General features: G+C 41.2%; 1 protein-coding gene across 5 annotated transcripts; it reads right to left on the bottom strand.

Moving 5' to 3' along the window:
• Nucleotides 1–3557: 3557 nt before the first annotated feature.
• Nucleotides 3558–24435, bottom strand: ZNF317 (zinc finger protein 317). Of its 5 annotated transcripts, none has more exons than XM_008590742.1 (9): nucleotides 24266–24435; nucleotides 19677–19858; nucleotides 16334–16451; nucleotides 9513–9636; nucleotides 8895–9034; nucleotides 8243–8369; nucleotides 7732–7827; nucleotides 7217–7299; nucleotides 3558–6625 (listed from the first exon to the last, which is right to left on the bottom strand). In XM_008590742.1, the coding sequence occupies exons 4-9, from the start codon at nucleotides 9541–9543 to the stop codon at nucleotides 5306–5308; spliced, it is 1797 nt and encodes a 598-aa protein (XP_008588964.1). In that variant the 5' UTR covers nucleotides 9544–9636; nucleotides 16334–16451; nucleotides 19677–19858; nucleotides 24266–24435; the 3' UTR covers nucleotides 3558–5305. The 5 variants fall into 5 exon arrangements, with proteins under 5 accessions (XP_008588964.1, XP_008588965.1, XP_008588966.1 ...); XM_008590743.1 differs by lacking the exon at nucleotides 24266–24435 and adding an exon at nucleotides 23936–24136; XM_008590744.1 differs by lacking the exons at nucleotides 19677–19858; nucleotides 24266–24435 and adding exons at nucleotides 19019–19138; nucleotides 19527–19611.
• Nucleotides 24436–25210: the final 775 nt, after the last annotated feature.

Below are 25210 nucleotides of genomic sequence, written 5' to 3'. Positions count from 1 at the left end.
TGTTATACAATCTATCCCATATTATCCCTCTAGCTTTATCTTCTATTCCAAAGATTGTCTTTTATCTCAAGAATGTGATATATTGTCATTTTCTCAGTGACTCTGCACTCAGGCTTGGCATGCTTATTCAGTTCAGTTCCTGAACACTCTTAAGAAGCTTTCCACACTTGGCTTGCATCACCTCCTCTATGTGGCTCTGGTTGCCCCAAGCTCAACATCCCCTCCTTAGGGCCTCCTGAATGGATTAATTTGCCCTGCTAGATATCTTATTTATTGTTTATAGATAACTTTCCTCCTAAACCTTTACTCCTTTAAAGACAGGACCAAGTCATCAATCTCTCTTCCTCAAACCTACTTAAGTGTAAGGCACTTAATTGATGTTCATTTGATGTACACAGCAGGATCCCTAGAGAGGAAAAGTTTCTGAGTGGATTAGAGGTTACCCAATGTTACACAAGACACAGATGGCCTCTGCTGGAGAGGCCTCAAGAATTGGAAACAAGAGCACGAAAAGAGTAGGGTAGAGTGTAATTAGAAGTCCCCTCCAGAGACTGTGTAAGATACTTTTTCTCTCCTGAGAACTGGCAGGAAAGTGCAATGAGATGCAATAATCCTCCCGGACCACTTAGATTATCAGTGTGAATTCATTACTTTCTTCTGCTCTGATAATTGATGTGATGGAGGAACTGGGCACAGAGGGAGCAGTTGTACTGGATTCCTAAGGCTCCTAATTAAAAAAATGGTCCCGTTTTTACTCAACACTGAGAAAAAAGTACTCTACTCCCCTTAGGCCTCACCTCTAGGGTGCACATTCTTCTTTCCAAACCTAGGCAAGAACTATTTCTTCACTAACGAGCCTAGGAAAACTTTTGATCAAGGCCTGCTGAACATTCAGCACCTTCACTCGGGGATGTGCAACTGCCCCTGACCACAAGCCCAAAGACCCACATGGAAGCACTGCAAGTGGAAAGCAACAGGGTGGGGATTTCAGGAAAACCTTCTATTAAATCTCTATAATTTAAACAAGGTGGCAAGGTGCACAAATGGACAAATATACGAAAAGAACAGAAGAGAGTCCAAAACACAAATGGATTCAAAGTATATGACAAAGGTGACATATCACATCCCTGGGGTAATGATGGACTTTTTAATAAATGGCACTTGGCCAACTGCACATCAATATGGAAAAAAAAAAATGAAATTTAATCCTATCTCACACAATACACAAAAATCAATTCCAGGTAGACTATTATCACATCCCTGGGGTAATGATGGACTTTTTAATAAATGGCACTTGGCCAACTGCACATCAGTGTGGAAAAAAAAAAAAATGAAATTTAATCCTATCTCACACAATACACAAAAATCAATTCCAGGTAGACTACAGATATGAACATGTATACTAAAACAATAAAACTTTTAGAAGAAAGCGTTGAGTATCTTCTTGCCTGAGGTAGGCAAATATTTCTTACACAGGAACAGAAAAGAACTGTCCGTAAGGATTAGATGACATTAAAATTAACAATGCATTTCATTAAAAGATACCACTTAAAAACATGAAAAAGCAAGACAAAGTATGACAAAGCATGACAAAAGCATGACAAAGCTCACAGAGTGAGACAATATTTGCAAAACATCCAAAGGGCTCACATCTAGAATATACAAATAAATAAGAAAAAGACAGAAAACTTTAATATCATAAAGCAGCTTGTTGGAACACACAATTGTACAATCATGGTAAGAGAACTGGCAGCACTACTAAAAGTGAACAAACACATCTCATACGACCCAGCAAGTTCTGTCCATGGCCCACACCTGAAATACATGTACTTGTGCACAACCAGAAATTTAAAATATGCTCATAGCTGCACTCACAATAATGACAAACTGAGAAGTCAAATGTCTACCAACACAAAATGCTTAAATAAACTATAGAATATTCAAACAAAGGGACACAATAAATAAAATGTACTAGCTAGACATACACAAAACAGTACGGGTCAATTTCACAAAAAATATTGTGGAAACAAAGACAAAAAGATTATATACTGTATGGTTCTATGTGTACAGAGTTCAAAAACAACAAAAAACCAAACCATTTTGTCACAGTCAGAATATTGGTTACCTGCAGAGTAGGGAAGGCTTCTTAATTTGGTGGAGGCAAGAGGCGGGTATCTGGAATACTGGTAATGCTCTTCTTTGACCTGGTGGTTACAGGAATGTGTTCATGTGATAATTAACTGAGCTGTACACTTATGAATTATGCACTTTTCTGTACGTACATATGTTACATTTCAGTAAAACCTGTTTTAAAACACACACACAAGATATTACACAACCACTGTACAAACGACTTTGGCATTATTCTGGTAAGTTGAACATGTAAGAGATCCCTCAACCTGAGAATTTCACACTTCTGGAGAAACTAACGCTCCAGAAAGCATGTACACAATTCCTTACAGCAGCACTGTTCATAACTGGGAAAAAATATAACCAACCAACCATTTGTCAGCAGTAGAAAGGGTAAATAAATTATGGGATAATCACACAAAGAATCACTATCTGCAAGTGAAAATGAAACTACAGCTGTATTCATCAACATGACTCTCTTTCAAACTATCCCTAGTACTGATAACCTGGCCACCATCATTTCTAACTTGAATTCTGCGATGGTCTTCTAAGTGGTTTCCGTTAGCACTTTTTTCCTCATTAGCCTATCAACCCAGAGGCCACTGTGATCCTTTCGAAATCAGAAATTGGATGGTTGTCACTCGCTCCGTTCAAATTTTCCAGTCTTCCCGACACACTGAGAATAAAAGGCAAAATCCCTCTAATTAACCCAGAAGTTGACTCCACAATCAGGTCCCTGATACACCTCTGATCTCATCATCGTTCCACAAACTTTTTGAAGTACCCTCGTATTCACTCATTTAGTTATCAGGTGCTCCATCCCCAATCATAATGTAAGCACCATTAGGGCAAAAATCCTAATTCACTGCTACAGACCGTGGGCATCACAGAACAGGGCCTGGTGAAAGAGGTACAGACTCTGGAGCCAGACACCAGGATTCAAATCCAAGCACTACTACATGCTAACAGGTAACAGACAAGTAACCTGCACTTTCTTGCCTCGGATTCCTCATATGCAAAATGAAGATGCTGACAGTAGCTGCTTCCTTGGGCTTTTGAGAAAACTAATACACTTCTGCCAATAAACAAGTCAAGAAAATAAGTGAGTAGCTCAAAGACTTGAAATACAATTTAAAAGCTTGGTTTAAAGAATTTTAAAACTTACATCCAGCAATCAAAAGCGTAAACGTTATATCCACACATTTAGGTAGCAGTTACAAAAAACTCACCGATGACCGGGTGCACAGGTTCCGGACAGCATCTAGCTGGGTGTAGAACCCTCCCCCCACCAATAAATAAACAGAAAAACAATGAAATACCCACAGCAGCTTAAACCAATAATCAATTTTATTTTTTCCATGTAAGAGGAAGTCTGGAGGTAACAAATCCACGGCTAGTGAAGACAAAGAAGCCACAGGTGGACCAGGATCATTGTGACTTTTCTGCAGTGTCCTTCTTAAACTGTGGCTTTCATCCTCATGGTCACAAGATGGATCTCTGAACACTAGACACTGGATTTCCTTGCAAAGTGAGTAGGAGGAAAGCAAAGAACAAAATATGTAAAGAAGAATCCAGGTGAGAATGACCTTTTCAAGAGCTTTCTCGGAAGCCCACACAGTGACATCTGCTTACTTGTCAGTGGCCAGGGCTATGGGACATGGACTGTACTAGTTACAAGAAAACCTATGGGAGATTTTAAAATATAGCACACCTTACTAATCTGGCAGAACCTGGATTCTCATGACATGGAAGAAGATGAGAGCAGATACCTGGGAAGCAACTAGAAGCATAAGCCACTTCTGGCTGGACGGCAGGCCGCAAACATACCAAAGGATCCATCTAATAAAGACGACATGCTCTGATCACAATGCATTTGAATTAGATACCAGTAACAAACAGGTACTAAAAAATACCCACATGTTACACAGTACATAACACAATTCCAAATATGTCATTGGTCAAGTAGGTTATCCAAAAGGAAATTAAGACATTTCAAGAATGAAGCTATATTAAAAATACTATATACAAGCTTTCTGTGATGAGGCTCAAGGGTTACTCAGAGGAGCATAACCTTAAAAGACTAAAAAATTCATGAGCTGGGTGTGTTTTCATGATAGAAGGCTGATAAGTGCAATCCCATACTCACTGGAAAATTCCATTGGGGCTTTTCTCCCAGTGAGAATTTTCATTTGCACAAACAAGGGGCCTGTGGCTAAATTCATTTCCACATAGGGATTATCAGCAGTGTGAGTTCTCAAGGTTTTTTCCTAAAAGAACTGCACTGATTATATTTTAAAAGTTTTAAAAAGAAATATCTCCTAGCATGAGTGCTCACAAGATTCATAAACATTGAGGGATGACTGTAGGTGATAACTGAAGAATAACAGAGATTATTCACAACCTCTGCAATACTGACATTTTGGGGCACGTAATTCTTTGCTATTGGAGGGAGGAGTTCCTGTGCTTTGTGGGATATTTACCAGCATCCCTGATACCTTCCATCCTGCTACACGCTGATAGTACCCCCCATCACCTCCAGTTCTAACAGTCAAAAATGTCCCCCGTTACCACCAGCTGACAACCTCTGCTGTAGACCAAGGCTGGGCAAAGTTTTCCTATAAAAGGTCAGATAGCAAGTATTTCAGGCTTTGTGGGCCATATATGGTCTCTGTCCCATATAAAATATAATGACTATTCTTAGCCTACAAGCCATGAAAAAACAGAAGGCTGGCCATCATCTGCAGACCACTGTTACCAACCTTCCCCCATGGCTTTATTTTTTCTCGAGTGTGATTTTTCTCATGAGGAATAGTGTGAGACCTGGAAAGGTTCGCCTAGTGTGCTTAACACTTTTGTGCCCAGAAAATGAGAGGTGGTGCTAAAGTTACTCTGACATTACAAATGCCACACTGGGGTTTCTCTCCCTAAATTCTAATATGTTAAGAGCTGAATGTACACTGAAGGCTTCTCCACACCAAAGACACCAATTTTCATCCCCAATGTGAGTTCTCACAATTCTCCTGTCTTCACTTAGTCTTTACAGAAAATAGATTGCTCCCAAGTTATATGTATTCTTTTGTGCCCAGTAAGGAGAGCTCAGGAAGGCTTCCTGCCCTCTTTACGCCTATGAGGTTTCTATCCAGTCTAAGTGCTCATGTTTCTCTGACAGCAGTGCTCACTGAAGCCTTTTCCACACTGATGACACAAAGAGCTTCTCTCCCCGGTGAGTTTTCACATGGCTCCTCAGGGATGAATGATCACTGAAGGCTTTCCCACAGGCAAGGCATTCATAGGGCTTCTCCCCAGTGTGTATTCTCCTATGAACATTAAGATTAGAGCCTATGCTGAAGGCTTTCCCACAATGATCGCACTCATATGGCTTCTCTCCTGTGTGACTTCTCATGTGTGTCTTCAGGGTGGACTGGTTTCTGAAGGCTTTCCCACACTGCCTACATTCAACACGTTTCTTTACAAGATGAATGCTCATATGCCTCCTCCGGGATAAATAATCACCAAAGACCTTCCCGCAGGCCACACATTCATAGCGTCTCTCTTGAGTGTGTATTTTCCTGTGTGCAGTTAGGTTTGAGCTCGCGCTGAAGGCTTTCCCACAGAGGTCGCACCCGTATGGTTTCTCTCCAGTATGGGAATTCATGTGTGTCTTAAGGATAGACTGGTTTCTAAAGGCCTTCCCACACTGTCGACATTCAATGGGTTTCTTGACAACATGAATTCTCATGTGTTTCCTCCGTGATACGAGATCACCGAAGGATTTCCCACATTCTTTACATTCATAGGTTTTCTCCACCATGTGGTTCTTCTTGTGTAAATTAAAGTTAGACTTCCATCGGAAGGTTTTGCCACACTGAATGCATTTGTAGGGTTTCTCCCCAGTATGATTCCTGACATGCTCCTTAAGATGTGAAGGGTGCTGGAAAGCTTTCCCACAGTCGTGGCATTCGTAGGGCCTTTCTCCAGTGTGTGTTCGCTTGTGTGCAATGAGGTGGCAGCTCCTGCCGTAGGCCTTCCCACACTGATCACACTTGTAAGGTCTCTCCCCAGTGTGAACTCTCATGTGTATCTTCAGGGCAGAGAGGGTCCGGAATGCATTTCCACACTGACTGCAGTCAAAGGGCTTCTCTTTGAGGTGAGTTCTCGCATGACTCCTGAGGGCCGAAGGGTCATTGAAAGCTTTTCCACAGTCACTGCATTCGTACGGCTTCTCCCCTGTGTGTATCCTCCTATGACGTGTAAGGGAAGCACTTGTGGTGAAGGCTTTTTGGCACTGATGACACTCGTGCATTTTCCTCCCGTCGTACATGCTCACGTGTTGAGTGAGATGTGACCTGCTCTTGACGGCTACCCCATAGTCACGGCGGTGATAGGGCCTCTTGCCTGTGTGTCTTCCCATCTGCTGGGTGAGGTGAGTGCCCACGCTGAAGATTTCAAACAAGTGAGCATACTCGGTGGATTTCTCTCCGAGACGAGTTCTTTCCTGTTGGTTAAGAGATGTGGGCTGACAAAGGCATTTCCCATATTCATTGCATTCCTGACAATTAACCCCACATAAACTGATAGGAATAGAAACACATCATTATGACAAAAGATGTCATAATTGGCATTTCCCATATTCATTGCATTCCTGACAATTAACCCCACATAAACTGATAGGAATAGAACACATCATTATGACAAAAGATGTCATAATTTGCCATGCAAATGTACTGTTCCTGCCCCATTTGAACTCTATCAAGAACAGGTGATGCTAGACCGTAAGTCTCCATGTGTGTTACTTTTACAAAGTATTTTGTATACAGAGTTTATTCAATGTTTAAAACTGAACTGAGCCCCAACACTCAATACCTGAGATACAGTTATGAAAATATTTACTCATTGGAATTCTAAGTGAAGATGGTTGAGGTCAGGTGTAGTGTTTCCCCAAATTGATGATATTCCATATCTTTGAAACACTGTTTCCTCTTGGGGGATGCCACTTGTCTGGTTCTTGAGCTGATTTTCTACCTTAGGCTGTCCCAGTCACCTCTAATGTGGAGGGTCCAGAATTATTATACCAAGGAAATCTTACCACTGTCACACCACTGGATGTTTCTTTCCCAAAAATATCTTCCATAAGAATTGACCACTTGGTTTTAGATGGATTCTCCCAATCTGAAACAAATTGGAAAAATACTAACTTGCTGGAAAAAAAAAATGGTGGGATGATGGTGACAAGAACAGGCAGGTTCTTTGCAAGTACTAACCCTACACAAGGAAAGGAGCACATGAGCAAAAATAATGGCTAAAAGTTTGGCTGTCTGAGATATTCAGCAATGCTAGGGGCGGATACTTAAGTCAACTGAGATTGACACTGACAATGACAGAATGAATATGAAAGAATAGGACAAAGAGCCCACATGGAAATGTAAAATTTAAAGATGAAGGGGCATGGACACCAAAGGACTTGAGAGAGAATGGGCGAGTAGTGAAAGAGTGAGCATCTGCCAACTTCCCTGGGTGACTTATCTTAACGTACCTCCCTGCACCCCAATCGCTGAATAGAACCGACAGTCAAAAGCACATCTGTTTGTGGAGCTCGCTCACCTGGACGACAGCCTTGGTGAATCCCCCTCTCCTCTGCCCTCAGCTCCTCCTCTTGCTCCAAGTGTGAGATGAGGCTGGGTTTGCCAACCTGATATCCTACTCATGGAGAAAGACATGTTGAGAGAGGCCTGTGCAGAGGACGACCCCTTCCATTAGAGTGGGGTCAACATTTTGGCTGTCAGTGTTCTGAAGATGGACAAGCCTGACTTAGGAGCAGCAAAATGATGCTGCCGAATTTCTAAGGAATACAGGAAGTCTTTCATAAAAACCAAAACCACAAATACCCACACATGTGCCCTACAAAAGAACGAGCTCAGACACACACTTGAAAATCTCCAAGGTCCACGTGATGGGCAGGTCTCAATACCCACGGGAGACATAAAAGTGGGCACCAGGCCTGCTTGCTCTCAGCTGTGTTCTGAATCCCTGCAGAGTTCCTGGGTCACAGCAAGTACTTAAGCAAAAACATTGATCGGCGAAGGAAGAAGTGAAGAAATAATGCTGGCCTTACCTAATGAAGTGAGGTTGCTATAGTTCTCCAGCATCACATCTTTGTACAGTTTTCTCTGAGAAGAATCCAGCAAGGGCCACTCCTTCTCAGTAAAGTCCACAGCAACATCCTGGAAAGTCACTGATTCCTGAAATGCCACACACATTTGGTGTCAGTGAGAAACCAGATAATCGGTGTTCACAGAAAAATGGCTGAGCCTGAAGACTGGGCGTGAGAGATCTGACATAGGATTTTCAATTGGTGTACCATGGGTCTCAACACTTACTCTGGAAACTAGTCCTCAGACATCTTCTCTTCCCTATAAAGTGATTCTGTCCCATCTCATTGCTTCAAATGCAACTCTGACAAGGAAACCAAATCTCTCTCCTCTTCTAAGCTTGGTTTGAGAGCTTTTAGCTTTTTCCCCTTGTCTCTGGGGTTGAGCATGGGCCTGAGCACTTCATAAGCATCAGAGAAACACCTATTACATAAATCACTTCCCCTAACTTCCCTGCTACCAGGATAGCCTCCCAATATTCCTTGGCTCCCTCCTGGGCCCTGACCAGGCACCCATCGGCCTGGATGAAGACCTGAAAGAATTCTAATGCATGATGATGGGGCCATTCTAGCAAGTACCTATTTCACCACCAGGGGCCTTGAGATCTTGGGGTACCTGGGAACCAACACTGGTTGGTGGATGAGGCTCCAGACCATCACAAGCAAAAAGGTCCAAATTTTGGGGACAGGAACAGTCTTTTGAAGAAAGAGGAAATTCTGACTCTTGGGGACAGGCAGGGTCCTGGGTGGACAGAGCTAGGTGAGAAAAGAGAATCCATAAGAATCAATTGCCCCAATCTCTCTCTTTCTCCCTGCCCCCTCCCCCCACATTTTCTAACAAGCCAGAGCAGCCCTGTTCCACTCAAAGACAGAAAAGAGGGTGGTGGGCCTAAAAACCCATGAGAAGTGATACATATTCCCAACTTATGATAAAGAAATTGAAGTTCTAAGAGGCAGAGCTGTTATCATTCTCAATTTTACTGAAATAAGAAATGGGATAATGCAGGTTACCCATCACCTGTGCCCTCTTCATACACCGACAACATATACACTTTCTCCCCAACCCACAGACCCTGAATCAGACCCAGTCACTCGGGTGACTCTGGGGGCTTTGCTCCCATCACTTTCCAGCTCACCCACCCTCCCCACTGCTACACATATCCTTTACCTAAGTGACGTGGCATAGGCCACTTAGGCTCGATTTCCAGGGGCACGTATTCAGCTGAAAACTTACCAAACGTGGGAGACAGACGGAGGGCTGCCATCCTGAGAATGACAGCCGATCTGCCTGAACAACAGGGCACTGGGAGAACCAGGACGCTACGCTCTCACTCTCATGGGACTCTCCCAGCAGGCACCTGTAGTAAATGAAAGAGCATCAGGAGTAGTCAAAGGCTGTCTGTCTGTCCTGCTTGCTGAGGGCCATACTGAGTTTTCATTTCCAGCATTTCCTCTTTTGAGCAGCAAGTCCTGTTTGATTTTGAGCCTTTATCTCACTTAGGTAAAACTTCCAAGATCAGCCTCAAGTAGGATTCTGATTCACTCTCCCTAAGTGATTTGTCACCAAGCACAACTCTGTTAAATTCCCTCACTCAGTAAATGCTTTGGCCCCAGGCTTCTGTCCTTCCTTTCACCTTCAAGGCCCACCATCATTTAGGATGGCTCTATCTATAAGGATGGTCTCTTTAGGACCATGAGTTCCCATCTCCAGTGCCTTTTGCCCCACAGTCCACACCAGCACACCCTTGTTCCACAGCCTAGACCTTGTCATCAATGGAATCTGTTTTACCTCCCAGACAATGATTGAGAAATCTGCTTAAAACCTCCTACACAACATTCTTCTCACATTAACTCTCCCACTTTAAAGAGGATTCCGGGTACCCGTGCTTCTGCCATCTCGCTCCCTAACAATAGCCAACTCCTCTTCTCACTGCCCTACCTTTCCAGCTGACGTTCATCACAATCCATCAATTCAACAATATATTGGTCCAACTGCTTTATCTCTCTGCCTGTTATAACCCCTACCTAGCAAAAGACCAGCCCTGGATGATTGCTGACGTTCATCACAATCCATCAATTCAACAATATATTTGTCCAAACTGCTTTATCTCTCTGCCTGTTATAACCCCTACCTAGCAAAAGACCAGCCCTGGATGATTCCCACCATCTGCCTCCTCCCTGACGTACTTGCGAAGACCAGCCTGCACATGAGTCGGTGACTCTAACCCTAAAGGGGAATGATTCTATAGTAAAGAAAAGTGGAGCAGGCAACCCAATCTTCCACTTTCCCAAAGACCATGTAAGATCTTGCCGGTTTTTCTTAATCAAAACCTTTCTTACCATTACCCCTACTTTCAGCAAATAATCTTGCAATAATCATCTTCACAGTAATCACAGCTAAAAAACATACCTCAGCAAATAACTGGGAGATGAAGATTAAAAAAATTTTATTTATGATAGTCTACATCAAATACCTAGGAATAAATCAAGTAAAAGCCTTATAAGACCTTGACAGTAAAAATTATGAAACATTGCTGAATGAAATTAAAAGCAACCTAAATAAATGGGGGAGCTATACCATTCTCATGGACTGTAATACTCAATATTATTAAGGTATTCACTCCCTCTAAATTCATCTGCAGATACAAAGCAGTCCCTATCAAAATCCCAGCAGGCTTTTTTCTAGAAATTGTCAAGCCAAACCTAAAATGTATATAAGAATGCAAAAGATCAAAAAGAGAGACTTGAAAGATTGATACTACTAACTTCACCACAGTAATGAAGTTACTGGACTAAGTATAGAAAAATAGGTCAATGGAACAGAATAGAACTAGAAATAGACCTACACATGCAGTCAAATTTTCAATAAGGGCACAAAGCAATTCAATAGGAAAAGGAAAGAAAACCTCAGGAAAAAAAGGAAATTTGACCTTTATTCTCACTGTACACATAAAAACTAATTTTAATTTTAAAAACCTTTTGAGATGAATAAAACACCCAAAATTAAATGCATGAAAATATTCTTATGACCTTGAATTACAGAACAATGTCTCAGACTAGATGGCTGGTCGTTTAGCTCAGTTGGTTAAAGCACCACTTCATAACACCAAGGTCAAGGGTTGGGGTTCAATACTGGCCAGCTGTCAGAAAACAAACAAAAATAGTCTTTTTTTTTTTTTTTCGTGTCCGGCAACGGGATCGCAACCCTCGGTGTCGCGCCCGCACCTCGCTCAGCCAGTGAGCGGGAACCGGTCTGTATGTGGGATCCGAACCCTCGGCGGGAGCGCCACCACGCTCCCAAGCGGCGCACTGTAGCAGTGCGCAACCGGTCCGGCCCCAAACAAAAATACTTTTGACTAGACACAAATGGAACATATACCTGACAAAGAATTCATATTTAGATTACATAAAAAAACTCCCACGAAACAGTAAAACAAACAAAAAACCCCCCAACCTAACGAAAAGGGCAAAAAACCTTAATAAACAGACACTTCATAAAATATAATGAGGATCAACAGCAAGCACGTCAAACAGTTCTCAACATCATTAGTCATCTGAAGAATGAAAATTAAAACTTATGACACAGCAGTTCAACTTGCTAAAGTAGCCAAAATAAAGACTATCGTCATTAGACGTTGCTGAGATTGTGGCATACTGGTAACTCTCATATAATTATGGTGGAAGTGTGAAATGGTTCAAGCACTTTGGAAAACAATTTGGCAGTTTCTTAAAAAGCACACCTACCACCTGACCCAGCAGTTTTGCTCCCAGAGAAATGTGAAAAAACAACCTATGTCCACAAAATCATGTTCAAAAGATGTTCATAGCAATCTGATTCACAACAGCCCCAAACCCTAAAAATTCTCAATATCTATCAACAAGAGAAGGGGTAAACAAATTGTGCTATATTCACACAATGGAATACTGCTCAGCAATGAAAAGAAACAACTGAGACATGCAACATGGATAAATCTCTATAATATTGGCCAAAAGGAGTTGGACCCAGGCAAAAAATAATCTGATTCCAATTATATGATGTCCGTGAATAGGCAAAACTTATTTAAGTAGACAGAAGTAAACAAAACATGATTCCCTACACAGAAAATCCCAAAGAATCTCCCTGAAAAAACTACTAGAGCTAATAAACAAATTCAGCAAAGTTTCAGGGTACAAGATCAACACCCCAAATTCAGTTGTGTTTCTATATATCTGTGAAGAACAATACAAAAAGGAAAATTTTAAAAAATTCTATTTCCAGTAGCACTGAAAAGAATAAAATATCTAGGATAAATTTAACCAAGGTGAAAGGCTTGTATAATGTAAACAATGCGATCCCTATCAAAATTCCAACAGCATTTTTTGCAGAAATGTCAATCTTCAAATTCAATAGAATTGAAAGGGACACCAAATAGTCAAAACTCAAAATGGATCAATTACCTAAATATAAGAGCTAAACCCATTAAATACTAAAAAGAAAACATTAGGAGCAAATCTTTGTGACTGTGGGCTTGGTGATGGATTCTTAGATATGATACCGAAAGCTCAAGCACAAAAACAAACAAGAAATAGATAAGCTGCACTTCACCAAAATTAAAAACATTTATACTTTGAAGACATTATCACGAAAGTGAATGAGAGACAGAATGGTAGAAAATATTTGGAAATCATATATGTGACAAGGATTTAATATCCCTATAAACTCAACAACAAAAGGACAAGCCAATAAAAAAAATGGGCAAAGGACTTGAACAGACATTTCTCCAAAGAAGATATGCAAAAGAACTATAAACACATGCAAAGATGGTTAACATTAAACATTAAGGAAATACATATCAAAAACACAATAAATTGTTGGGCCGGCCCGGTGGCGCACTGCTACAGTGTGCCGCTTGGGAGTGTGGAGGCGCTCCCGCCGAGGGTTCGGATCCCACATACAGACCGGTTCCCGCTCACTGGCTGAGCGAGGGGCGGGCGCAGCACCGAGGGTTGCGATCCCGTTGCGGGTCCCAGTCCGGTATGGGCGCGACACTGAGGGGTGCGATCCGTTGCCGGACATGAAAAAAGACAAAAAGGAAAAAACAAAAAAAAAAACCCACAATAAATTGCCACTTCACACCTTTAAGAATGGCTATAATTTTAATTCAAAAAGAGCAAATAATAAGTTTTGTGGCAAGGATGTGGAGAAACTGGAACACCATGCATTGCTGGTGAAAATGTAAAATGCTGCAGCTGTTGTGGAAAAAACAGTATGGCAGTTCCTGAAAAAATTAAACATGGAAGTACGACAGGATCCAGCAATCCCACTTCTGTGTATGTAAGAAAAAGAATTGAAAATAAGGTCTCAAAGAGATAATTGTACACCCATGTTCACAGCAGCATTATTTTCAATAGCCAAAAGATGGAAACAATCCAAATGTCCATCAACAGATGAATGAATAACAAAATGTGGTATATGCACACAATGGAATATTATTCAGCCTTCAAAGGAATAAAATTCTGATAGATGCTACAACACCAATGAATTTTGAAGACATTAAGACATGCTAAGTGGGCCACCCTAGGATACTTCACCTGCAGACATCAGAAAAGCATCATAAGCTTTCACTAACTTTACATCCAGATAAGAATAAAGATGAAAATGCAGAAACTCAGTTTAGACAACTGGTGGCCATTTATGAAGTTTTAAGAGATGGTGAAGGCAGAGGTATGATGATACTCTGATCAACGGACTTCCAGATTGGTGACAGCCTGTATTCTACTACAGGCAGGTGAGAAAAATGAGCAGTGCTGAGCTGGCATTACTCTTGTTCATTATTCTCATGGTAGGTCATCACGCTGTGGTTTGGTTCAATCTACCTGGAAAAACAACTGGATGAACTGCTTAGTAGATAAAAGATAGAAAAGAAAAAAAAGACGGGTGGCAAGAGTGTGGATGCATCAATACTTGGTGCCTCAGACAAAAATGAAAGATCACTGATGAACCACAGTGGCATGATTTGCTTCCAGCACCTTATTTTTCTTAAAGAGGCTTTTCTTTACTCAATGAGGTGTTTTCTCCCAATATTTTTATCGTTTCATATTTAGTTCCTTATCCATTTGGATCATTGTGCTTAAAAAGTACTCTCCCAACATCTTTTATTGAAGATGTCTGCATCATCCCTAATTTAAAATGACCCCTCCATAATAGACTGTTGTAAGCATGAACCAAAGATGACTGTGTATGGAACTGAGTCATTTATATCTTCAATGTAGGCAGAGATCCATGAAGTCAAAAGCCCACGGGTGCCAAACTCCAATTTTTATACATCGAAAAAAAGAAAGATACAACAATCACAATAATCCATTGAACTTTCAAAAGGAGAGAACAGAACTGAGGTTACCAGAGGATGGGGAGTGGGGTGGGGGGTACTAATGAGAAATTGGTAAAGGGCCACAAAAATGACTACACTGTGTAATGTTGAATACACTAATTATCCTGATTTGACCATCACATACTGCACACAGATATTAACATTCAACGTTGTACCCCACAGATATGTACAATCAATTATGTTTCAATAAAAATAAAAATAACTCAAACAAGCAAATTTTTAGCCATTTAGAGCCCACCTGCTTTGCATATCCCAGGAAACCTCACCGGACAGCTAGCCCTTTGTATTTTTCTGTACCAGAGACCACCAGCCATGCTGCTCAGTGACATCACCTAGACAAGGAAGTCTCCTCTGATTCCCCAGGAGTTCCCTTGCCCTCCTCCCCTTCTGAGTAGGTGAAACACTCCCCTGCTCCCATGTCCTAGCCGTTGGACAGAAACCTGCTGTGAGGGACATCCCTCATATGCTAACCTGTCAAAGCGCTGCCCAAGGAAGCTTGTGTGTGCTGCTGCCACCCCAGAGTAATCTTTTTCCTAGATCAGTCCCAAATTCCTACAACCCCCTACATAGACCAAACCACCCACATCCATATATGAGTCTGAAATGCTGTCTGGTCCATAGTCCATACCACATTATTTTAATATCTTTTGGTAACCAGGAAATGTATCTCATCATCATTGGCTTTGTCAAAAATGTTTGATATTCTTGCATATTTCTTTATAGATGCAATTTAGACCCAGCTATACTATTTGCAAAATAATACATCATTAATGTTTTATCATTTTGTGTTTATATACTATTCTACTAAATAGGTATATCTATTTACTGAATTGATCCTATGTTAAAATATTTAGAATATTTCCAATTTTTCACAAGTAGAAAAACTACACTTGGAAGAAACCCCTGCAGCTAAATTTTTGTCGTTTTCTTCAAGTATTTTCCTTCGAATGAATTTTGAGATGGTGAAATGCTTGGTCAGCATTTATAAACATGTTTAAGCCTTTTATTAAGGGTTGCCAGATTGTCCTCCAAAGCTGCTTTATTTGTAGCCCCTTTAGCTGTGCACATATGTCTTACACATTGGAGAAAACCACCTTGTTTGCCAAGTTGATAAATTATTTTTTTTTTCTAACTGAAAACTAGAATAGGGACACAAAATACATGTTCAGAAACATAACAAAATTTTGTAGCTTATTAACTTGAAAATAAGGGGCCAGCTGTTTAAATTCCATGGGATTTAGTTAACTATTAGTTACCAAATACCAGCCCTACCTATTTTCCCAGAAATATGTAAAATCAAATTTAAAAATGCAAAAAAAAAAGAAGGCAAGTAAATTAGTTAAATTAAAAACACTCTGGAGGACAACTTAGGAAACTACGGGTGAAGTCACAGCAATGCTAGTAACTGAATTCCTCTCTGTCAGTTCCACAGAGGGCAAACAGCACTGAATGCTAAATATGATCTGGTGTTGGGTCTCCCTAAATCCCACAGCAAATCAATCGGAGGAGCATTATCAGCACCATTAGGCATGTGAAATCAGACTCAGTGAGCGTGGGTGACTTGCCAGAAAGTAACATAGCAAATGGCAGGGTGGCAGCTAAATCCCACAGCAAATCAATCGGAGGAGCATTATCAGCACCATTAGGCATGTGAAAACAGACTCAGTGAGCGTGGGTGACTTGCCAGAAAGTAACATAGCAAATGGCAGGGTGGCAGCTGCACTCTGACTTCTTTAACTGCAAAGCCTGGGTTGTTCTTCCTCTGGGGCAGCAGGAGTTGGGGTTTACTTGATCGGCATCATCTGAGCGAGAACAGAGAGGGTGAAAGAGAATCAGATCACAGTACCATTGCTGCCCAGCCAATACAGTAGATTCCCAGCAAATGTGAGTTCCCTCCCTTTTCCCTTATGCAGCGTGAGGAGAGACACAAACGTTAACTACCGCCCATTGATTTCTAGACACCAGTGTACCTGTGTGCCCAGCTGAGGTCACGTGCTGCCACCTTTTGGATATAATGAGGTATAACAAGCCTTCTCTGTCTGACAGTCCTTGGGACAATTCCTACCCTTCTTCTCCAGTAGGAGTGATTCTTATTTACTAGTCATTTTGCCTTTGGGTTCAAACATCAGACTATTACTGAGGAGAGGCTAGACAAGTTGACAGAGGCTCAGTCACTGAGGCACAACGTCCCCACCCTCACCTCACACTCATTCATCAATGTTCACCTAATAAGCTTCTGCTGATCACAACTTTCCTTGCCAACGTTAACACCAATACTGCAAACAACAACACATGTGGGGTCTCCTGTGTACCAGGCTTTTTCCCGAGTCTTTACAGAAACACTCATTTAATCCTCACAGCCTCCCCAGGAGGTAAGCAGCATCCAGAGAAAAAGCAAGATGCCAAGGGGTTAGGTCATTGGGCCAAGGTTATAGATGGAAGCTGTAAACCCCCTCAATCTGACTCCAGAGCTACATGTTGTCACCCTCTCAGTGTGACCTATGACACCTACATTGTCCCCAGTATGTGAACTCCTTGACACCAAATCTTTATCCTTACCTTGCTTGACCCTCCCAATCAACATACAACCCTGCTCACTATACCTCTCCCCCTCTTCCTAGAACACCTCTGCTCTTGGCTGCCATGGCTACACATCCCAGGTTGTCCTCCTATATCTCTGGTTGCTCTTTGTAAGACTCTGGCTTGAGATCCTTCCTCTTCTGCCTGACACTTAATGGTCATGTTTCTCCTCGGCCTTCTTCACCCCCAGCCCCACAGGTCCACGCTCTCAAGTCACCCCACCCTTTGGGTGCTGACACCCAGATTCTGATTACACATCGTGAAGGCTGTTGCCTACTTGTCCCTGAGACCTCAGGGGACCCCACGTTGCTGCAAGCCCAGAGTACTGCCTATCAGGGTCCCCTCCCGAGAGCACATTCACTAAACCTCAATTTTCTCATCTGGAAATTGGAGATTCTAACACTGGGTTATGGAACTCAATAATGTGCTCAATAAACATTCATTCTAAAACACCATTATCATTAAAATAAAACGACTACTGACTTCACAGAACTGTTCGTTTCTAGTCGGTGACTGTCCCACCCAGCATGGTCCAGAGCACCGAGGAGCCACGTGCCAACTTAATATCTCCATGGTGATGTCTAACAGGATCTCAAACTAAATGTCTAAAACTAGGGCTGGCCAGTTAGCTCACTTGGTTAGAGCCTGGTGCTGATAACACCAAGGTCAAGGGCTCGGATCCCTGAACCGGCTTGCTGCAAGACCAAACAAAAATAAATAAATAGTAAATAAAACGGAGCTACTACCAGCCTCCTCATGCCAAGGGCAAATCCAGCCTTACACGGGCTCAAGTCAAAAGCCTGTGGTCATCTTGACTCTCCTCTTTATTTCTCATATTTTACATCCAAGTCACAAGCAAACTCTGTTAGCTTTATCTTCAAAACTTACCCAAAATGTGGCCACTCTTAACCATCTACATCGGTACTGCCTTGGCACAAGATATCATCTCTCTTCTAGACCATTCCAGTAGCTTCCTAACCAGTCTTTTAGCTTCTGTCCTTGTCTCCCTTTAGTTTGCATGGCAGCCGTAAATTTGCTGGTAAGACGTAGGTCAGACCACTCCTTTGCTCAAAATCTTCTGATGGTGTCCCACCACACTCAGACCAAGGGCCCGAGTCCCTGCCACCTCATCCATGACTCCCTCCTGTTGCTCACCCACCCCTCTTCGCAGGGCCTCCTCTCCATGCCAGACATGCTCCCACCTCAGGGTCTTTGAACTTGCCGTTCTCTCTGCTTGGAACGTTCTTCCCTCATTCTCAGTGTGCTCAGCTCCCTTTCCTCCTTCAGGTCTCGAAACGGCATTTACTAGCCATTCTATTTAAAATACAAGTGTCTTTCGATCCCTATTCTCCACTTTAATTTTCCTAAAGCATTCATTTCCACTTAATATTCTATGTAAGTCAGGTTAGGCTATACTTTACTGCAAAAACAGACAATCCCAAATCTCAATGACTCAGTAAAATGGAAGTTTCTGTCCTGCACATATTACTTGTTCAACCTGGGCTGCTGTCAGAAGTTTCCCAGCTGCTCAGGGGCATGCCACTTATCCCTGAACCAACCATTGTCTTTGGACACCCTTGGCCATTTTGGTCATGGATGATGAGCAGGAAGGGTGTGCCTGCCAAATTGTGCACTTTGTCTTCTGTGCTGTGGCCTCAAGCGCTCACAGCTCATTGGCAAGAGCTAGTCACATGCCCCTGCTAGCTTCAAGGATGCTGGGAAATGTAGGACAGCACGTAGAACAGCCGGTAAGTGTTACTGTCTCTCCCACACACACTGCATAGATTACCTGTTTAGATTGCTTCCTAGAAGAAATAAGACATTGCCCAACTAGACAATTAGCTTCAGGGGTAGGGAATTTTAATTCTCTGATGTTTCATTCACTGTTTTAGAGCTGAAGCAGTGCCTCCTATAACAGGAAATAAAAAGTGAATGAAAGAATGAATGAATGATGAACAAAATAACCCACATTCGCCTTCATACTGAGACAGCACCCTGGGGCTGGGGTTTTGGAAGGATTGCAAAGGAGGGGGCCTATGAATTTGGGAAGTCTGGAATCTTCTCATAAGTCCTGTGAAATTAACGGTAACCCAGGTGCTAGGACAAAGCCATAAGGCTTAGCCCAGCACCTGGGCCCCATCATCCACTGCCACTCCCTATGTGGGGCAAAGTAACCGGACAGTTAGACCGTTAAAGATCGCACCCCCTCAAATTCAGGTCTGTTGGACATTTTCAGCATTTTGTAGTAATGGAAACCAGATGCCAGAGCAGAGCATCTCTGCTGCATAATTTCTCACCTGGATAATTATACCACTTTCAGAGGTTGTCAGTGCTGGATAAGGGTCTCAAAGAACTGGTGGCCCTGAATACAGACGCAGCAGGAAGACTTCGACGTCTAAGTCAAACCAGATGCCAGAGCAGAGCATCTCTGCTGCATAATTTCTCACCTGGATAATTATACCACTTTCAGAGGTTGTCAGTGCTGGATGAGGGTCTCAAAGAACTGGTGGCCCTGAATACAGACGCAGCAGGAAGACTTCGACGTCTAAGTGACACTGGCTGGCTGTGGAGCAGGGGAGTCCAGGAACAGTTGGCGGATCTATCAACTCAGAGCAGCTTTGCCACGTTTCTACATGGCACAACAAAACCAGGATAAACAGAATCCTATCACCATGGGCAAATTAAGATATATTAATTTTTCAGAGCTATTGAGGTTTTTTTAATTTCTCTTTTAATTTTCTTTATAACATAGAAAACTATTTGCACAAATCTTACTCTGTTCTCATTGGGACCTGTTTTTCTCTTCACCAGGGCCAGGACTAGGGTGAGGCAGCCACATTGCTGGAGTGCAAAATGTGTCAAGGCCCTTTCAGTGTCCCACCAGTGCAGGGCTGGCCCCAAGCATGAGCAATGCCTTCAATCTGCACCCTAGATGCCTTGCATACCTCATGCTGGACCCAGTCCTGCTCCTCACTATGGTGAAGATCTGCCTCCTCCATAAGTTACAAAAATACTTTTGACTAGCCGGCCCCCAAGAATATGCATTTCTAACAAGTTCTCAGATGATGCTGACGCTGTTGGCTGTAGACTGCACTTGAAGAACCACTACTTTAAAGAAATGAATGCTTGACAGCTGACTTCTCATCAGCAACAATGAAAGCCAGAAGATAGTGGAACATCTTCATAGTTCTGGAATAAAATATAGAAACCCACAACCACCAAAATGTCCATTGAGAAAGAAGGTAAAACATTATTTTGGGGCTTGCCACCCACAGAAAAGAAAAACTCTAAAGAAATGTATTGCACAGAGAAAGAAATAATCAAAGAACCAAAGCAAAGAGTTAAGAAATTACACCAAAGAGTGTAAGAATCAAGTAAAACACACAAAGTGGCAAATGTGTGTGTACAGTGAAATAAAAAATAATTGTATGCAACAATAATAATCCGCTCTGAGACTTAAAGAAAGATAGAACTAAAATGCATGATAAGAAAACCGTGTAAATCAGTAGAGTAATAACATTTATCAGAATCTAAACTTAATGAACAAGTACGGATAAAAATTGTCCAGAAAACCACTAAAATAATAGAGTAAATAAATTCAAAATATGCGGAGAAAAAAGTAAAATGAGAAAAATACTAAAATCAAAAGAAGGTACAGGAAAGAAAAACAACATAGAAAGGGACAGGACAAATTTAACGTCCAGATGTATTGATACATAAGACATTAACAGATTAAATGCTTTAACTAAAATACACATATTCTCAGAATAGATTAAAATAATCCAACTATACACTATTTACAAGAGACATCTAAAACATGAGGCTATAGTAAGAATATAAATAAAAAGATATAAGGCAAATACTAAAAAAAAAAAGAAAACTGGTTTAAATATATTAACATCACACAGAATGGATTAAAGCAAAAGGCTCATATAGTAAAATGAGGTATAACATAGTGAAAAGAGGTATAATTCAAGAAAAAGCTCTCTATATGTGCTATCACTTAGCCAAAAAGAAAAAAGAAAGAAACAGAACTCTAAGGAGAAATGGACAGTGCCACAACCAGAGTTCTCACAAATACAGTCCAAGCAGGCCACTTGATGAAACAGATTGAACATGATGTAACAGCATTTCCTAATTATAAAACTTAATCACAGATGGGCCTATAATGTGTCTCAAAAAATGGCATCAATCTCTTGACCGCAGAACGATGAAGTTAGCACACAATAACCAAGAGAAACAGAAAAATGTCACAGAAATGGAAATTAAAACAAAAAAATTCTAAATAATTCACGTCAAAGAAGCCATGATATTTGATAATACTTAGAACCAAAATATAATAATACTATACTGCAATTCTTTGCGATGTGACAAGGACCCAAGATAAGAAACTGAAAAGAAACATCCCAAAAAAGCAGAAGGGAGAAAATGATAAAGAACAGAAAGTCATTAAATAGAAAACATACATATCATAAAGTGGTTTGATCAAGCCAAAAGTTCTTTAAGAAAGAACGGTTCTTTGAGAAAGAAGCTTACAAAACTCTGACAGGACTTATTTTTTTAAAAAGCAACAGGTAAATATTAAGAATGAAAAAGATAACATTACAGATGTATCAAGCACTAAAATTATAAGCATATTATGAACAATTATGACAACACAGTTTAAACCTCAGATGGAATGAATAAATTCCTAAAGAAATTTTCCCTACCATAACAAAATGCTGGATCCAAAACGCAGCATCCAAAAAGCTGGATGCACTATGATCCTTAAAGGAACTGAAACAACAGATTTAAAAGTTTCCACAAAGAAAACTCCAGACCCAAATGGTTTTTCCAGGTACCGCTCCCTTTTAAGAACAAATTATTGTATCCTTACACAAAATATTCCAGAGTTTAGAAAAAAGACGAAATACTTCCTACCCCATTTTATGAGGCTGGCATAAACCTGAAACAGAAGAGGAAAATTTCACTCAAAGACAGATCCAAAAACACCAACTGAAGCCAAAAATGACAAAATAGCACGTGTCCTTTCCAAATGAAGTAATTTACCAATACAAATTCAATGTAAGATTAGAAAATCATTATTTTAATTCACCATGCTATGGGATAAAAAAGAAAATCATATGATTTACTCAATAAACAAGCAGTACTGAGTGCCTATCATAGGCCAGACATCATTTAAGGTTCTTGGATTACACCAATAAACATAAAAGTAGATGGTGAAAAAAAAAATCACTTGTTAAATAACTACAGCAACTGAGAAGAATAACTCATAAACTAAGAAAAGATGGGAACTCCCTTGGCCTAATAAAAACTATCTTTGAAAGAAAAGCCTCCAAGCAGAAAGTTAATTCCCTTTAAGATCAAAAAGAAAACAGGACTGCCTAGACTTTGCTATCCAAACTCCAGTCAACCATACTGGAAGTCCCCAGATAGTACAGCCAAGAAACAAAATAACAGAAAATGCATACGATTCAAAAGGAAAATATAAATATTTACTTATTTATTTTATACAAATGATAAAACTTTATGAAGAACTTTCAAAAAATGACAAGAGAATTACATACTTTAGTAAACTGGCAGAACTTTGTCAATAAACAAAGCAGTTAGAAAAAAATTTAATTTATGAGCACCAAAAACCAAAGTTCTTAGAAATAAACATAATGAATAAAACTTAAATCCTTTTGCAAATACTTATAGAACTTTACTGAAAGGCATTACAGAAGATGCAAATAAAAGATTAATTCGATTAACTGTAAGACTCGATGGCATAAAAATGCCAGTATTCTCAAAATTCATATACAGACTCAACGCAACTTGAAAACAAACTCCCTGTATGTGGAACTTGGTAAGCTGACTCTGAAATATTTAAGCCATGACATTCCTGAAAAAGAACGGCTACGTGTACATTCTCCACCTACAAGATATTTAGAAATCTCTAAATTACAAATGTGTACTTGCATCAACATGGAATACAGGATGTTCCTCAAAATAACTGAGAGTGAGTCCATTCACAAATAATCACCAAAATTAGGAAATACATTTTGGGTAAAAATTTAGAAATCTCTAAATTACATTTAGAAATCTCTAAATTACAAATGTGTACTTGCATCAACATGGAATACAGGATGTTCCCCAAAATAACTGAGAGTGAGTCCATTCACAAATAATCACCAAAATTAGGAAATACATTTTGGGGAAAACATATTAAAACAATAAGAGAAAATCCCGGGGGGTGGGGGATAGGAAAATACATTTTAGAAGGAGCACAGAGTTTTCTGAGGTTTAATAACCTCCTTCTGGTCCTGAGTTGTGTACTCGCTTTACTGTCGTCCTTTTAATTGCGTTTGTGTGTATGTGTAAAGTCATACTTTCTTTGGCGCATGTATTCTATTTTCCAATTTTAAAATATTTGCCAGAAAAACGACGAACCACAAAAGAAGATGGTAAAATGACAACACAAAATAAGATAAATTCCAATGCAAAATATTAATAATCACAACAGGTATTAATGGACTAACTCTCATTAAATAACAGAATGTTGATCTGAATTCTAAATCTACTCATAGACTATCTACGCGACGGCCAAATAAAATAAATAAAATAAAAATAAATAGAATAAGTGCACCGAACTGTATTCAAGGCAAATGCCAACGAAAAGAGTACCAGACAGAACTGACTACAGAGCAGAAGGAAGGTGACTGACCCCTGCTGTCTCCAGTTCCTGCCGCCTCTCCTGCACCCCCTGATTTGCTGAACTCACTTCGCCAAGGCTTTTCCGCGCCCGGCCCCAGGGACTCGGGGATTCTGGGCAGCAGGTTACCAGTGCCTGGCTCGTCACTAAATGTAGTAGTCGAATTTCAGTCCTCGCGTCGCCGGCGTCTCACATCGCTGATCACGGGGTTTAACACGCCCTCCTCGCCTGGCTGCCTGCATTCCTGGTCTCGGTACCCCCTTATTCCTCCCCGCTTCGTGGGCCTCTAGTATCCTCGGGAACGCAGGGGCGGAAAGGGTTAAGTGAGAAAGCAGGGCTTACACGACTGGGGGTAGAATCGGGGGGCCGGAAGTCATGGAAGCTGCCGCTGAAGGGATGAAACGTTCATACGGAAGGTCCCGTCTGCCGCGGGGAAGCGGAGGGTCCCCAACAGGTCGAAAGAAGCCGCTACGGAAAGCTCCTTTGCCCATGTGTCTGGCTGCAATCGCCTCCCGAGAGTAATGGCTTCCGCTTCACTTCCGCCTTCAAATCTCGCGGGGTTTCTTTGGCCGCCTCTAACACGGAAGCACGAACGGAAGGGATTCTGGGAAATGTAGTTCGTAAGCTTTGACGGACTGGACGGCGGTGCCCAGGTGGAATATGATGATGACAGGGCATTTCCCCAACTGGCAATTGTTCGAGTGCCTCAGGCCTCAATCCTCAGCCTTCTCCTTGTCCTGTAATCATTCACTCCGTGGTAGCAGCGAATCTCACCGCTTTAAGTACTCTTCATACACTCAAGACTCAAATATCCAGCTACAGCCAACACCTGGATTCGAAACTGCTTGAGATGTTCTCCACTTGGATATTTTATAGACGTGATAAAATGCCACAAATCAAACTCTTGACTCCACCTTCTTAACCTCAAACAATAGCAACCCACCTTTCCATTTGTCCACTGTGAATCTTGGCAAGACCTTTGACCCTTTTGTTGGTCTCACCCATTCATCAGATCCTTCAGGGACTGTTGCCAATTCTACCTTGAACGTCAACCCAGATGCCCTGCATCTTAAGACATTCCTAGAGAGAGACACAGGCAAAAGGAGAAATTGAAAGCTGTGAATATGCAGTTGAGACCATGCATAGAAAGTTAGAAATCTTGGAATGGCTGCTTTGTAGGAGCCCGGGAGCTGAACGTCCCTTGGGTTACCAGGAAATTGCTCANGATAAAATGCCACAAATCAAACTCTTGACTCCACCTTCTTAACCTCAAACAATAGCAACCCC

Source organism: Galeopterus variegatus, unplaced genomic scaffold (genome assembly GCF_000696425.1).
Source record: "Galeopterus variegatus unplaced genomic scaffold, G_variegatus-3.0.2 Scaffold6349, whole genome shotgun sequence".
NCBI lineage: Eukaryota > Metazoa > Chordata > Mammalia > Dermoptera > Cynocephalidae > Galeopterus > Galeopterus variegatus.
Note: the sequence above shows the minus strand (reverse complement) of the source record. Positions and strands in the feature narration are given on the sequence as shown.

Coding starts and splice junctions, on each gene's coding strand:
- ZNF317 (XM_008590742.1), bottom strand. CDS start 9,543: ATGGCAGCCCTCCGTCTGTCTCCCACGTTTG. Junction 8,370..8,894: donor CAACCAGTGTTGGTTCCCAG/GTACCCCAAGAT, acceptor GTGGCATTTCAG/GAATCAGTGACTTTCCAGGA. Junction 7,300..7,731: donor TCACCAAGGCTGTCGTCCAG/GTGAGCGAGCTC, acceptor AATTTGTTTCAG/ATTGGGAGAATCCATCTAAA.